This window comes from Hippocampus bargibanti, linkage group LG05 (genome assembly GCF_051943395.1).
Source record: "Hippocampus bargibanti isolate YZ-2025 linkage group LG05, ASM5194339v1, whole genome shotgun sequence".
Lineage (NCBI taxonomy): Eukaryota > Metazoa > Chordata > Actinopteri > Syngnathiformes > Syngnathidae > Hippocampus > Hippocampus bargibanti.
In genome coordinates, this window is record NC_142738.1 from 30212868 (window position 1) to 30227964 (window position 15097).

Here is a 15097-nt window from a genome sequence, read left to right on the forward strand (position 1 = left end):
AGAAGCCAGCTCAATGGCAAGAACAATAAGCAATAAGCAGCTATGCCCTGCCAGTGATCAGATACCCTGCAGGAATAATAAGGTGGCCAAAGGAAGAGATTCAGACCACGGATGTTAAGACCCGAAAACTCCTCACCATGCACGGAGGGTTCCATCCCAAGTCCAGCACCCTGAGACTGTACACAAGCCGAAAGGAAGGAGGCCGGGGACTAGTGAGTGTGAGAGCCACTGTCCAAGATGAAACATCCAAGCTCAATGAGAAGGCTCCAACGGATGATGTACTTAGAGAATGTCTCAGACAATGGGAAACAGAGGATGAGGTGCTGGAAGAGGGACAATCATGGGAGGAAAAGCCCCCACACAGGATGTACCACCGAACCATAACAGAAGTGGCTCATCTCAAGAAGTCCTATCAGTGGCGAGAGAGGGCTGGCCTCAAGGACAGCACAGAGGCACTCATCCTGGCTGCTCAACAGCAGGCCCTGAACACCAGAGCCATAGAGGCAGGGATATACCACACCAGACAAGACCCAAGGTGTAGGTTGTGCAAAGAGGCACCTGAGACAATCCAACACATAACTGCAGGGTGTAAGATGCTGGCAGGGAAAGCCTACATGGAGCGCCATAACCAGGTAGCTGGCATAGTCTACCGAAACATCTGTGTGGAGGATGGACTGGAAACCCCAAGGTCAAAATGGGAAACACCTCCAAAAGTAGTAGAGAATGACCGAGCAAAGATCCTGTGGGACTTCCAGATACAGACTGACAAGATGGTAATGGCCAACCAACCAGATATCGTGGTCATAGATAAAGGGCAAAGGAAAGCCGTTGTCGTGGATGTAGCGGTCCCGAGTGATGGAAACATCAGAAAGAAGGAACATGAGAAAATCAAGAAATACCAAGGGCTCAGAGAGGAGCTTGAGAGAACCTGGAAGGTAAAGGTGACAGTCGTGCCTGTGGTGGTCGGAGCACTTGGGGCAGTGACCCCCAAACTAGACGAGTGGTTGCAACAGATCCCGGGAACAACATCGGAGATATATATATATATATATATATATATATATATATATATATATATATATAATATATATATATATATAGAGTGGTGGGCCGTCAGAGCCAGCAAGGCCTTCTCTGCTGGCCTAACATAATCAGACATCATTATCATAATTATAATAAGTCAATTTCATTAAAAAGTATTTTTTCTAAATATATATATATATATAATTATTCTACATACTGTTTTCTTGATGTTATATTATATCCATTTGGTTATGCTCCTTTCAGTGTTGTAGTTTTAGGTCAGAGTTTTTAATCCAATCAGAATTCAGCTAGCTTGTGTCGCCAGGCTGTATGAAATCTGACCGATGCCTTCAGAATCAACAGTGAGGGCGTCTGTGCGCTGTACATGAACGGGCACATGTAGTTGATATATAGTTGCGATAGCCAATCAGATCACGAGTTGTCACAGTAAGGCCAGCGAGAGGGCCTCGCGTTGAACATGACATGTACGCGTCCTGTGATTGGATACTCATTTTACCTCGGCCCTCAGCGGAGGCAGCGCTATGCAAATCAACCAAGCTGACAACTGATCAGACCCGGAAACTTTAGCAGAAAAACCAAGTATATCTACTTGCTTTTTAACCCACAATGGCTGAAGGACAGGACAAGTCGCTGTCGCATGTACGTAAGCCTATTCTCAAGAACAAATGAAAAAGATTTGTTTACTTTTATCTTCAACAAATAGTTCGTTTTGTGAACGTCTTGTTGTTTTTCTTATATTAAACTGACATTTTGTAATATATATATATATATATATATATATACAGTAAAGTCTCGTTATATCGATATTCAAGGGAGTCCGAAAAAATATCGATGTAACCGGGACTATCGATATAACCGATCCTGTTTGCATGTAATTTTCTCCGTGCGTGCATAGAAATAGTATCGATATAACCGGGACTATCGAAATATCCGATATCGATATAACGAGACTTTACTTTATTATATATATATATATACAGTATATATATATTCAAGGGAGTATATTATGTAACCGGGACTATTGATATATATATGTATTTTCTCCGTGCGTGCATAGAAATATATCGATATATATCGAAATATATATCGATATATACTGTATATATATATATATATACAGTAAAGTCTCGTTATATCGATTATCAAGGGAGTCTGAAAAAATATCGATATAACCGGGACTATCGATATATCCGACCCTGTTTGCATGTAATTTTCTCCGTGCGTGCATAGAAATAGTATCGATATAACCGGGACTATCGATATATCCGATATCGATATAACGAGACTTTACTGTATATATATATACATACACACACACACACACATAAAATATACATCTATATATCTATATTGACCAATATTAAAAATAAACTGCGTGAACCCTATCCCAATAAATACAAAAACAATATTCCCTTGTTTACAGTTTGTCCTGAGGTTGTGGGTTCAAATCCCAGCTGCTGTTCCGTTATTGATGGAGCGCCTTCTTGCAAATGTCCCTCCCCATTGGAGGACCATTCAAGGCTATCTTCATCTTATTTTCATTCTTCTTCCCACATTGCACCAAGACGTTGGCTTAGCGGTGCTGACCCGAGGCGGGAATGCGACTGGTCTGCCTGTAGAGGCTCCGCATTAGCTGGTGACCGGTCCAAGGTGAACCCCACCACAAAGATCCTGGCCAGTGAGTTTGGTCGGCACACCCTGGACCGGTCGCCGCTCAACCTGCTGTCAAAAGTCAACAAAAGATAAAAGGAGGTGAAATAAAGTCAGAGACCTGGCCTTGTCAAAATAATTGCTTGTTATTCTTCCAAACATTTGGGGGGGGGGGGGAATCAAATGGCAACAGCTATTGGGGGGCAGGGCGCAAGGTCAAAGGCCTCTTTGGGGACATTTGCCACAACGCAGACCGTAGCGCTTTCACGCTCATATATGCCAACAAATTATAATGACAAAACACAGCAAAATGGCGGGTGGGGGTGGGGACAATGAGAAAAAATTGGCGACAATGAGGCTCATTGGCTCCAAACAGGATGTCAGAAGAGCGTTTCCGGATCATTGTGACCCTTTTCGGCAAATGACATGTGTGTGGGGGGGGGGGGGGGGGGGGGGATAAAATACAAACTTTGACATTAAAAAAACAAAATTGTACAGTTTGTACAAAATTGCACATGAAAAAGTCAGACCTGAAAATGCAGTCGAGGGCAAAGAGGAGAAAAAAAAACAAAAACAACAACACATTTGCCTTTAGAGTTGCTATTTACATTTATACACCGGCTAAGGGGGCAGCGAGGGGGGGTGGGGTCCATTTTGTACAGCAAAAGCAAAGATAGCAAAAGAGAAATCTTCTGTACGACGATTGTAGTTGAGACGATAGGCGGGGTCCTGATGCGTTGGGCGAAACCCCCCACCCCAACATCATGTGGGCCAACCTGATGAGAAATTCTCCTTTTTTTGGGGGTGACGTGTGACAGCTTGCAAGTTCTGTCACCCCCCCCCCCCCCATCCCCCAAAAAAAGCAAAAAAGGCGACTTGCTGCCTGCACTCAGTGCGGTTTGTGTTTCTTCTTCTTGTGCTTTTTGTCCTTTTTCTTACTGGAACATTTGACACAAAACCACTGCTGGTCTGCGGGGGGCGCCGTCACCATTCCCACGCAAACCCTGAAAACAGTCACACACACACACACACACACACACACACACACACACGCCACACCAGAAATTGAATAATACCCACTTGTCAAAAAATCTTCGATTAGGGGACTCAATGGGCTATGCAAAGTGTGTGTGGAGTGCAATTGCACCAAAGTGCCACACATGGAGCTACTGAAGCACCCTTAAAGGACAACCGACACCACTTTTTTGTTGCCTAACTGACATCAGAAAAACGTTTTATAGCATCTAAAATCGCCAAAACACGCAAGATGATATTTTTAGCCAAATGCAAATGACTTCAAGTGTCCAAAAACTACTTCAAATTGAACCCGGAAGTGGCCAGTTTCAGAAGGTCCCGCCCCCTTGTTCATGACGTCACGACAAGACGTCTTGCCTTGCTCTAGAATCAAAACAATGGCTTCAGATTCGGAAAAGATGCACCTCAACTTACAAACTTTTTGTCTTACAAACGTCAAATTTATGAAAATTAAACCTTATAATAAGCACTATTTTCATAATACACACCCACCACGGCTGGCGGAGTGATCTTCGGCGGAAGCACACGACCGAACATCACCAGAGGTTAAGTTACCAACAGTCCTTATGGAAGGTGACTCTCCTTCCATAAGCCATCAACGACCATCAAAAAGGTCAATACAACTTTATTTTACGGCACAGTTTATTTCTTTAATTACAGTCCTCATGTAATGCGCCTCTCTTTCCAAACAGCAATTCCCCTTGACCTTCAACCTCCAATGCCATTCCATCAAGCCATAAATGACCATCACAAATGTAAATAAAATGATTTTATGATACAATGCAGTGTATTTCTTCCATTACAATACAATAGCACATTTATTATACATAGAATAAGGTATGTTGTGTGTAGTTTTAAGGCTTATTTAGTTGAAAAGTATAGTTTATGGAAACCCGGGAACGGATTATTCCCATTTTAATGGTTTCCTATGGGATTTTTTTTTTTAGATACACATTTTTCGCCTTAAACACTCTGTCTGGGAACCAATTAAGTTCGTAAGTTGAGGTCTCACTGTAGTTGCCTTGGCGCAACACACAACGATTCACCATGGCGTTATTGATGTGTTTTCCTTCTAATTTCGCCATCAACACGACGTTTTCAGACCAAACACAGTACCGCAAAATGCATTGTGTGTCGCTTTCTCGGTCAGGGGGCGGTCCTTTAATGACGTGACGTCAGGAATCGTCACTCAAAAAGAAGACTTCTGGAATATTCAGCGCAAGTCTTAAAACATAAAATCTAGCTATATGTGGTGGAATCTTTGTAAAATACGCTGAGTAGAAGTTATTTGAAGCCATTTTACAAATTATGGACACAACTTGTCCGGAGGCGTCGCTTGTCCTTTAAAACAAACACAATCAGTATACAGTGATACCTCGACTAACGAACATAATTGGTTCCCAGAAAGTGTGTGAAAGGCGAAGTTTGTCTGCCAAACATTTCTTTCCTATAAGAAACCATTAAAATGAGAATAATACATTCCCCGGTCCCCATAAAACATCATTTTCGACTAAATAAGCCTTAAAACTACACAACATAAAGCTTATTTTATGTATAATAAATGTGCTCTCGTATTGTAATGAAAGAAATAAACTCTATTGTATAATCAAGTCGTTTTGTTGACCTTTGTGATGGTTGTTGATGGCTTGATGGAATGGAGTGGGAGGAGGGAGTTACTGTTTGGAAGGAGAGTCACCTTCCGAGTGAAGTTGCTGTGCTTTCTGGGCGATAATACCCTCACTCACACTGTCCCTGTCTTCTTCGGTTTAACACTAGCCTGTGGTGAGGTGTTTTTCGCTCCCATAATGGCAAAAGTACTCCACTCGGGAACAAACCACATCTGCACTCAATGAAAGAGGGTGACGAAAACAAGTTCGCCAGCCACTGTGGTGCTGTGTGGTTTGGTTCGTCCGTCGAAAACTAGTTGCTATGCCAAGAATATATTCTCGCGAAGTTTGTGAGGCAAAAAGTTCGTGAACTAAAGTGTTCGTGAGCTGAGGTATCACTGTATATGCTGATTTATGGGCCTTCACAGGCACCATCAGAGCAGCTCCCCGAATATTTTTGATGTTTTGGATGGTGACTGACAAATAAAGCAAGTAAGAAAGTAGGTAAAGCAAAGTGAAGTAAGAAGTAAAGAAAGTGTAGTAAAGTAGGTAAAAAAGTAAGTAAAAGTAAAGTAAGAAAAAAAAGGAAAAGCAAAAGTAAGTAAAAGTAAAGTAAGAAAGTAGGTAAAGTAAAGTAAGTACAATAAAGTCTCGTTATATCGATATCGGTTATATCGATAGTACTGCTTATTACGATACTATTTCTATAGTAGAAAAATTTATAGTAGAAAATTTACATGCCGCAGGATCGGATATATCGATAGTCCGGTTATATCGATATTTTTTCCGACTCCCGAGAATATCGATATAACGAGACTACAGTATAGTAAAGTAAGTAAAAAAAGTAAGTAAAAGTAAAGTAAGAAAGTAAGTAAAGTAGGTAAAGTAAAGTGAGTAAAGTAAGAAAGTAAGTCAAGAAAGTAGGTAAAGCAAAGTGAAGTAAGAACTGTGGTAAAGTAAGTAAAAAAGTAAGTAAAAGTAAAGTAAGAAAAAAAGGAAAAGCAAAAGTAAGTAAAAGTAAAGTAAGAAAGTAGGTAAAGTAAGAAGTAAAGTAAGTACAGTAAAGTCTCGTTATATCGATATTGGTTATATCGATAGTACTGCTTATTACGATACTATTTCTATGAACGCAAGGAGAAAATTTACATGCCGCAGGATTGGATATATCGATAGTCTGGTTATATCGATATTTGTTCAGACTCCCGAGAATATCGATATAACGAGACTTTACTGTATAGTAAAGTAAGTAAAAAAGTAAGTCAAAGTAAAGTAAGAAAAAAAGGAAAAGCAAAAGTAAGTAAAAGTAAAGTAAGAAAGTAGGTAAAGTAAATAAGAAGTAACGTAAGTAAAAAAAGTAAGTAAAAGTAAGAAAGTAAAGTAAGTAAAGTAAGAAGAAGTAAAGTAAGTAACGGTAGTAAAGTAAGTTAAAGAAATAACTAAATAAAAAGGGTCTGGCGGTCGTGGTCGTAACTCGGGTGTTACCTGTATATCAACAAACAATTGCGACTGCGTGCGTGCGTGCGTGCGTGCGTACGTACCAGTGATACCAGTCGTCGCAGTCGTCGCATCCGATCATGGGGCTGCCGTCGTCGGGCTTGTCGCATCCGGGGCAGATCCAGATCTGATTCCCGCTTTCGTCTCGGATCTTAAAAGGGCAAGGCGTGGCAAAAGGTCAAAGCGCGGCGGGCGCACGCTCGTCTTCTTGGGGGGGACGTCGGGGGTCTCCACTCACCACGTAGGTGCTGACCGTCTCGGTGACCACGCTGCGAACGGGCATCTTGAAAGAGGGGCCGGGGTGCAGGGGCGGGGCCCCCGACAACAGCGAAGACGACGGCGAGGGGGCGGCGGCGGGGGGGAGGGCCGGCGGCAACGGAGACGGCGGCCCCGCCGCGCACGCGATGGCCGGCAACAGGACGGGAGGCGGCGGGGGCGACCGGGGCCGAGCGACCGGGGCCGACTTGGCGCCCGCCGTCTTGCCGGCGGGAACCTTTGCTTCCGAGTTGGGGAGCACCTTGCTGATCACGCTGCAGGGGGGTCACGGGACGGGACAATGTCAACAAAACATGGAAACGCTTGCTGTACTCGCAGGCTAAATCGCTAGCTAGCTTTATCACTAGCTAGCTCTATCGCTAGGTCGTTTGCTAGTTAACTCGATCGCTATCTAGCGTTATCACTAGTTAGCTGGATCGCTAGCTAGCTTTCTGGCCAGCTAGCTCTAGCGCTAGGTCGTTTGCTAGCTAACTTGATCGCTAGTTAGCTTTATCACTAGTTAGCTGGATCGCTAGCTAGCTTGCTGGCCAGCTAGCTCTATCACGAGGTCGTTAGCTAGCAAACTTGATCGCTAGCTTTATCACTTGCTAGCTTGCTTGCTAGGTAGCGCTACCGCTAGGTCACTTGCTAGCTAAGTCGATCGCCAGGTAGCTTGATCACTAGTTAGTTCTATCGCTAGGTCACTTGCTAGCTAAGTCGATCGCCAGCTAGCTTTATCACTAGCTAGCTCTATCGCTAGGTCGTTTGCTAGTTAACTCGATCGCTATCTAGCATTATCACTAGTTAGCTGGATCGCTAGCTAGCTTTCTGGCCAGCTAGCTCTAGCGCTAGGTCGTTTGCTAGCTAACTTGATCGCTAGTTAGCTTTATCACTAGTTAGCTGGATCGCTAGCTAGCTTGCTGGCCCGCTAGCTCTATCAGGAGGTCGTTAGCTAGCAAACTTGATCGCTAGCTTTATCACTAGCTAGCTTGCTAGCTAGTGCTACCGCTAGGTCACTTGCTAGCTAAGTCAATCGCCAGCTAGCTTGATCACTAGCTTGATCACTAGCTAGCTCTATCGCTAGGGCGCTTGCTAGCTAAGTAAGTCGATCGCCAGCTAGCTTGATCACTAGCTAGCTCTATCGCTAGGGCGCTTGCTAGCTAAGTTGATCGCTAGTTAGATTTATCACTCGCTAGCAATCGCTAGCTAGCTTTATCACTAGATAGCTCTATGGCTAGCGAGCTTGCTGGCTTGCTAGCTCTATCACTAGGTCATTTGCTAACTAGCTCTATTGCTAGCCAGCACAGAGATGAGCATGGAATTTCCCAAGTTTGATTTTCTTTGGCGGGCCGAATAACATGATGTGGTGGACCGGATTTGGCCCCCGGGCCTCGACTTGGGACACTGGCTTATGACAGCTGGCTCAAGAGAGAGAGAGAGAGAGAGAGTCTTACATTTTGTCCTGGCCTCCCACGCGCAGGGTGAGTCTGGGAATGACGGGGGAGGGGGGCACCGCCGGGGGCACCGCCGGAGCGTCGGCCGCCTTCACCTGCGTCCACAAGAAAAAAATCCATTTTTTTTTCAGGGGGCTCGTCTGAGATTTCCCTCGCCGAAAAACAAAGCAAACGAAAGACCCTCCCTCCCTCCCGCACCAAAGAGTTAAAAAAAATCCAGAGACCTTGTCCAAGCGCAGTCTGTCCTTGTCCTTGTCCTTTTCACGCTTGTCTTTGTCCTTTTCTTTCCTCTTGTCATCCTTGTCGCGCTCCTTGTCCTTGGCCTTGTCCCGCTCCTTCTTCTTCTTCTTCTCCTTCTTGTCCTTCTTCTTGTCCTTGGCCTTGGCGTCCGAGGGGGCGGCGGCGAGGGGCCGCTGGAGGGCGGAGGGGGCGAAGAGGGCGGGCAGCTCGCCCAGGGCCAAAGGGGTCAAAGGGGACAGGGGGCCTTGCTTGGGCCGCTCGTCCCTGCCGCGCTCTTTGTCCTTCTTGTCCTTCTTGGCCCGTTCCCTGTCCTTCTTTTTGTCCTTGTGCTTGTCCTTGTCCTTCTTGGGGCCCTCGCCGTCCCGGCCTTTCAGCTTGACGGGGCCGTCGGGCGGCGGGCCGAAGTCCCGCCGGGCCAAGAGCCGCTCCTCCTTCAGGCCAAAGTCCGTCCAGAGGAGGCCGGACGGGTCCCCGGACGGGCCCCCGGACGGGCCCCCGGACGGGTCCCTGGACGAGTCCTTGGCCTTGCTCTTGTCCTTGTTCCTGTCCTTGAGCCTGCCTTTGTCCTTGTCGCGCGCTTTGTCCCGGGGTTTGTCCTTCTTCCTCAGCTTGCTCTTCAGCTTCTTCTTGACGTCCGGCAACTTGGCTTTCTCCTGGAAGACCTTGAGGAGGGGCTCGGGCGTGGGGGGGGAGGCCGAGCCGGACGAGACCGAGCGCCGGAGGACGGGGGGGCGGGGCGGCGGGGGCCCGCCCCGGTGCGCCTTGCGGATCACCTCGTCGATGGAGTCGTCCAGGGTCCACTTGGGGGGCGGCGGCGGCGCCGGGGGGGCGCCGGGCGGCGGCGGCGGGGGGGCCCCGGCGCCGCCCGCCGGCTCCATGATGGTCAGCCGGCGGGGGCCGGTGAAGCCCTCGCTGTCCGAGTCGGAGCCCGAGGAGAAGGCGAAGGGGTCGGGACGGCGCTCCGACCGCGCCTTGGCGATGACGGTGCTGATGGAGTCCTCGATGGCGCCGTTGTCCGCCGTCGCGCCTTTCGGGAGGGGGGGGCCCACGTCGGGCTCCGCGTTGTGCCGCACGTGGATGTTCTCTTTGCCCACGCGCTCGCTCAGGACCGACAGGGGCGGTTTGGCGGGGGCGGGGTTGGCGGCCCCCGCCAAACCCCCGGCCGCCACCGCCGCCGCCTTGGGGCTCTTGGGACTTTTGGGACTCTTGGTCCGGCCGGGCGATTTTTTCCTCTCCTTGCCTGTTTTGGGCGGCGAGCGGACGCTTCCGGTGGCCCACGGGGTCGCCGCCGGGCCCTTGGGCGACTTGGTCCTGGGCCTGGCCGGCGAGGGGGCTTTGGCCTTCTTGGCGAGGGGGGCCTTTTGCTCGCCGTGCCTGGGCGGGGGCGGCTGAGGTCGGCGGGGGGGCGGGGCCCCGGCCGGACCCTCGGGGGACGGCGGCCCCCGCTGGGGGTCGAGCGCGCCCAGGGGCTCCCGGGGCTCGGCAGTCCACTCGGGGCTGAGGCCCGGCAGTAGGCGGGGCCGCTTGGCGCTGGGCATCATGCCCAGCGCCTGGTCGGGACTGTCGGGCGGGGGCCTCTTGAGCGGGTGGTTCTCGTCGTTGACCCTCTCGTCCTCGTCAAAGTCGTCCTCGTCCTCCTCCGGCGCCACCTGCATGGCTTCGGCCGAGGTGCCCGTGGCGGGGGGGCCCATCTCCTCCTCCTCCTCTTCTGGACAACAAGGGGGACAATAATAATAGGAATAATAATAGTCAAACTAATAGTCATACCAATAGTCGTAGTCGTAATCCTAATCCTAATAATAATAATCCATTTGATTCATAAGCGCCTTTCAAAACTCTCAAGGTCACTTTACAGTCACAGGATCAGTTTTTCTGTAGGTGAGCAGCGGCAGCCACATGCGCCAGCGTTCACTCAACCCGGAAGTAAATAGATAGAAAGCTAGCTAGACAGCTAATAAATACATGTAACATCTGACTTACGACCGCGTTCCGTTCCGACCAAACGGTCGTAAGTCGAAATGGTCGTAGGTCAAAATCCATTCAAAATGTTGAATAAAGACTAGGAGGTTAAATGACTGGCAAACTCCCCCCTCAAGTGCAATCACACAGTCGATTGCTGTGCGAGAGTGACATGCTGGCTGGCTGACCAAAATTGTCGTACACATTGCCGGCCTGCTAGCACGTTGCGGTGCCAGGCGTAGAACTTTTTTTTTTCCAAGTAGGGTCTGGAGGTCATGGTCGTAAGTACAGGTGGTCGTAAGTCGAGCTGGTCGTAAGTGGGATGTTACCCGTAATTCCAAATTGTCTTTCAGCTTCCTTTCATGACTTTTTTGTTTTTGTATTTTTGAACCAATAACATTTCAGCCATCATTTGGCAAACGAGCCCCTTCTCCTAACAACAAAATTGCAGCCGACTTATTTTTGTCCGCTATTCCCTGCCATCAGACTTCGGTTAAAGCCACGTGATTGGTCAAGAACGCAGCATTGAGGGGGGGGGGGGGTTACAGACAGAGAGTGAGGCCGTTCTTCAAAAAAGAAAATGGCAGCTGACATTTTTTTGTCAGCTATGCCCCGCCCCTAGTCTTCGGTCAAAGCCACATGATTGGTCAAGAACGCATCGGTGGTGGGGGGGGGGGGGTTTAAATATTAAAGGGACAGGCAGACGACAGAGAGAGAGTGAGAAAATGGATAGAAAACAGTGAAATTTGGACTTGTTTGAACTTTGATAGTTCAAAGGCAGAGTGTAGACTGCAAGGTGAAAATATCCAATCAATCAGGCCGCACAAGCCATCTGTACACTTGATGCAAAAAGCTATCAACCCAGCTAAACAGAACACAATTGATGAGGAACTAGGTAAAATTATCGCAGAGAAAGCACCTCCAACATTTTGTGTGGTTTTAAAGGACAACCGACATCACTTTTTGGTTTCCTGACTGACATGAACTGAAAAACGTTTTATAGCATCTAAAATACCCAAAACATGCAGTATGATATTTTTATTCAAATGCAAAACACCAATTAAAATGACTTAAAGTGTCCAAAATCTGCAAAAAAAATTGAGCTGCGAATTGGGCATTTTCAGAAAGTCCCGCCCCCTTTTCGTGATGTCACGCCAAGACGTCTTGCATTGCTGGAGAATCAAAACAATGGCTTCAGATTGGGAGAATATGCTTTCTTGTTACACATCCAGTTATGAATATGATTCAAATAGTTCTGAAGAGGAAAGCATACATGTTTGCAATCGATTAAAGAATTGATTCCGTGCCATTTTGAGGCAACATTGGGGGGGGGGACTGTCTCACCCAAAAGAGGTAGAAAATGGCCACCGAGCTCCTGTGAAGAATTAATCAGCCCGTTTCCACAGGCTAATAAATTTCTTACATGGAGCTTGAATGCCCTCTTCTGTCTCTTTCTGGCGCAACACGAGGTTTTTAGACCAAACAAGCATTGATGTGATGGAAGGACTGCTACAATGAGTCCTTTTTTAGGTCAGGGGCGTTCCTTCAGTGACGTCACGTATGGACTCGTCACCAACTGAAAAACAAGACTTCCGGAGTATTCAGAACGAGTCTTAAAAGGTAAAATATAGCAATATGCGGTGGAATCTTTGTAAAATACACTCAGTAGAAGTCATTTGAAGCCATTTTACAAATTATGGACACAACTTGTCCAGAGACGTCGGTTGTCCTTCAAGGCTTAGAAAATGAGAAAGTAGAAAATGATGTTTTATGGGGACCTGGGAACGGATTCTTCACATTTTAATGGTTTCCTGTGGGAAATTAATTTTTGGGATACACACTTTTCGCCTTCTGGGAACCAATTATGTTCGTAAGCCGAGGTATGACTGTAACACGTTTTACGATGGGCGCATTCAGTAGCGTATGAAAGCTGTCATAAAACAATATGTCATAAAGAAACAATAAAAAAAAAAACAGTTTGAAGACAAGTGAGAGTAAGGGTCAGCTCCCGCGCCGGCGGACGACAAAACTCACCTTGCAGGGACACCAGAGGCGGCATGTAATGGGGAATGTCCTCCTTGCGTCCTGGGGGGGGCGGCGCGCCGGGCTGAGCGAACTGCAGCGCGTTGTTTTTGCCGACGGGGAAGACGGGCAACGGTTGGGGGAAGGCCACGGGCTCCAGGTTGTTGACGTAGTCGTCCAGCTCGCTCAGGCTCACCCCCAGCAGCCGGAACGCCTGACTCACATCGTCCAGGACGGGATCCGTCCTCCCGTCTGCCGATGGAAAGACACACCTCGTCAAACAATCCTCGTTTCATTACTCTCTTCTTTCATCAGAAAAAAATCGGTTAATTCCCAAGTAATATGGTTGTGAAGTTAACTGAGTTTGAAACTGGGGGCATCTGTCCAAAATACAATGCAATGCATTGGGTTATCATAATAATCATAAGCCATTTAATTTCTAAGCGCCTTTCAAAACTCTCAAGGTCACTTTACAGTCACAGGTTCAGGTTTTCTGTGGGTGAGCAGCGGCAGCCACACACGCCAGCGTTCACTCAAGCCGGAAGTAACTCAAATAGATAGAAAGCAAGCTATCTAATAGATAGCTAATAGATAGCTATACAGCTAGATAGCTGTATAGTTAATAGATAGCTAGCGAGATAGCGAGCCAGTCAGCTAGATAGATAAACTAAATAGCTAACTAGATAAATAAAAACGTGTGAGAGTGAAGTGAAGAGAGGATAAAAAAAAGAATAATGTCAAGAGAAATGACAAAAAAAATTATATATATATATACAGTAAAGTCTCGTTATATCGATATCGGATATATCGATAGTCCCGGTTATATCGATACTATTTCGATGCACGCACGGAGAAAATTACATGCTATTTATTCACTATCCATTCGCTAGCTAGCTAGCTTTCCATCTATTAGCTATTTATTGGCTGCTCGCTAGCTTTATATCTATTTGAGTTACTTCCGGGTTGAGTGACCGCTGGCGTGTGTGGCTGCCGCTGCTCACCCACAGAAAAACTTATCCTGTGACTGTAAAGTGACCTTGAGACTTTTGAGAGGCGCTAAGAAATGAAATGGATTATTATTTTTAACATGGACAGCGATCATAAACAGGAAATAAAGCAGTCCCAAAGTTAGTCGAAATCACCGGGAAGTGTAACCGAGATCAAGTCGGAATCATCGGTGGGCCCTCCTGCACTTTTGGAAAACCGCCGCCAGGGGCGCTAGTTTGACAACAACGTCGCGATCGCGTCCCGAAGAGGAGCGAGCGAGAGACAGTAGGAAAAAAAGAGAAAGAAAAAAAACCGCCGAACGGCGAGCGGTAACGAGGTCAAGCCGTCGCGCACTTACACAGCTCCGAGTAGCGGTGGCAGACTCGACCCATCTGCTGGACGTACCGCTGCAGCACGTCGGCCAGCAGGTCGCAGGCGGTGAGCTGGACGGCGTCCCAGCCCAGAGCCTGGCAGATCTGCGCCACCGACACGCGCAGCAGCGAGCGGCCGTAGTTGTCGCACATGCTTGGATCCCGCTCAATCGCGTCTCCCGAACGCGCGGCCGCTCGTCATTGCTTCACCGAAAGCTCGCTGGGGGCGAGCAAAGCCGCTCAACGGCCCGATTTGGGGCATCTACTTGGCTAGCCGCGGCGGCGCTTTTGCCAGAGTCGCCATCTTGATTCGCTCGCCAGACCCATCCCTGAAATGCTCGGTGCGCATGCGCGACAACCCCGGCGCGCCGACTGCGCTGCCCTCGTGATGCGTTCGCTAAACTGGGAATTGGGGCCATTTTTTGACTTGCCGAAAATTGGGGGCGGGGAATAGAGGACAAAAAAGTCGGCTCTCATTTCTGGCTCCTTGTTAGAAAACGCCTCTCTTCGCTCACTTCAGAGATCCGGCTCTGGGAACCGACTCGTTCGCGAACGGCATATCTCGTCTACATGCCCGTCGAACGCCATATTGTATTTTTTTCACATGGAATTCAATTTAATATTCGACTATTCTAAGGGTTCATCCGGTCGCCAAAAATGTAATTTGAAACAAAAACTTGAAAGATATAAACATGGCTGTGAACCAATTTGCAAGTTGGATATCGCAGTTTATTTTTTTTAGGTGAACAATCTATACAACAAACTGAAATTGTTGGATTATCCGAAAATCGAATACTTGCTTGTCCAATTGATTAATCCGAATATTTTTGCAGATTGACTTTTTCCACTACTGTGTTATGTCGGAGGAATGAGAGCAGACTGTTGCTTTGTCAACGTCTTTATTTAGCCGCCATGTTCGTCTATCTCCGGTGGTGACGTCACCGCTGCTTTACGTCCCGTCGCAATATTCTGTAGCAGT

At 47.4% G+C, this 15097-nt stretch overlaps 1 protein-coding gene and 1 long non-coding RNA gene across 3 annotated transcripts in view; one reads left to right on the top strand and one right to left on the bottom strand.

Moving 5' to 3' along the window:
* LOC148898475 (uncharacterized) overlaps positions 1 to 3143 on the top strand; it is an 8156-nt gene extending 5013 nt beyond the window's left edge. The window contains exon 2 of the long non-coding RNA XR_016114897.1: positions 2468 to 3143. This is a non-coding gene — a long non-coding RNA (uncharacterized LOC148898475). The remainder of the gene's footprint in view (positions 1 to 2467) is intronic.
* On the bottom strand, positions 3144 to 14712 carry taf3 (TAF3 RNA polymerase II, TATA box binding protein (TBP)-associated facto). 2 transcript variants are annotated; one of them, XM_088995657.1, is made up of 7 exons: positions 14106 to 14712; positions 12773 to 13012; positions 8764 to 10484; positions 8540 to 8634; positions 7069 to 7360; positions 6875 to 6981; positions 3144 to 3698 (listed from the first exon to the last, which is right to left on the bottom strand). In XM_088995657.1, the coding sequence occupies exons 1-7, from the start codon at positions 14269 to 14271 to the stop codon at positions 3584 to 3586; spliced, it is 2736 nt and encodes a 911-aa protein (XP_088851783.1). In that variant the 5' UTR covers positions 14272 to 14712; the 3' UTR covers positions 3144 to 3583. The 2 variants fall into 2 exon arrangements, with proteins under 2 accessions (XP_088851783.1, XP_088851782.1); XM_088995656.1 differs by having other exon boundaries at positions 8764 to 10487; positions 14106 to 14703.
* Between the last annotated feature and the right edge of the window lie 385 nt (positions 14713 to 15097).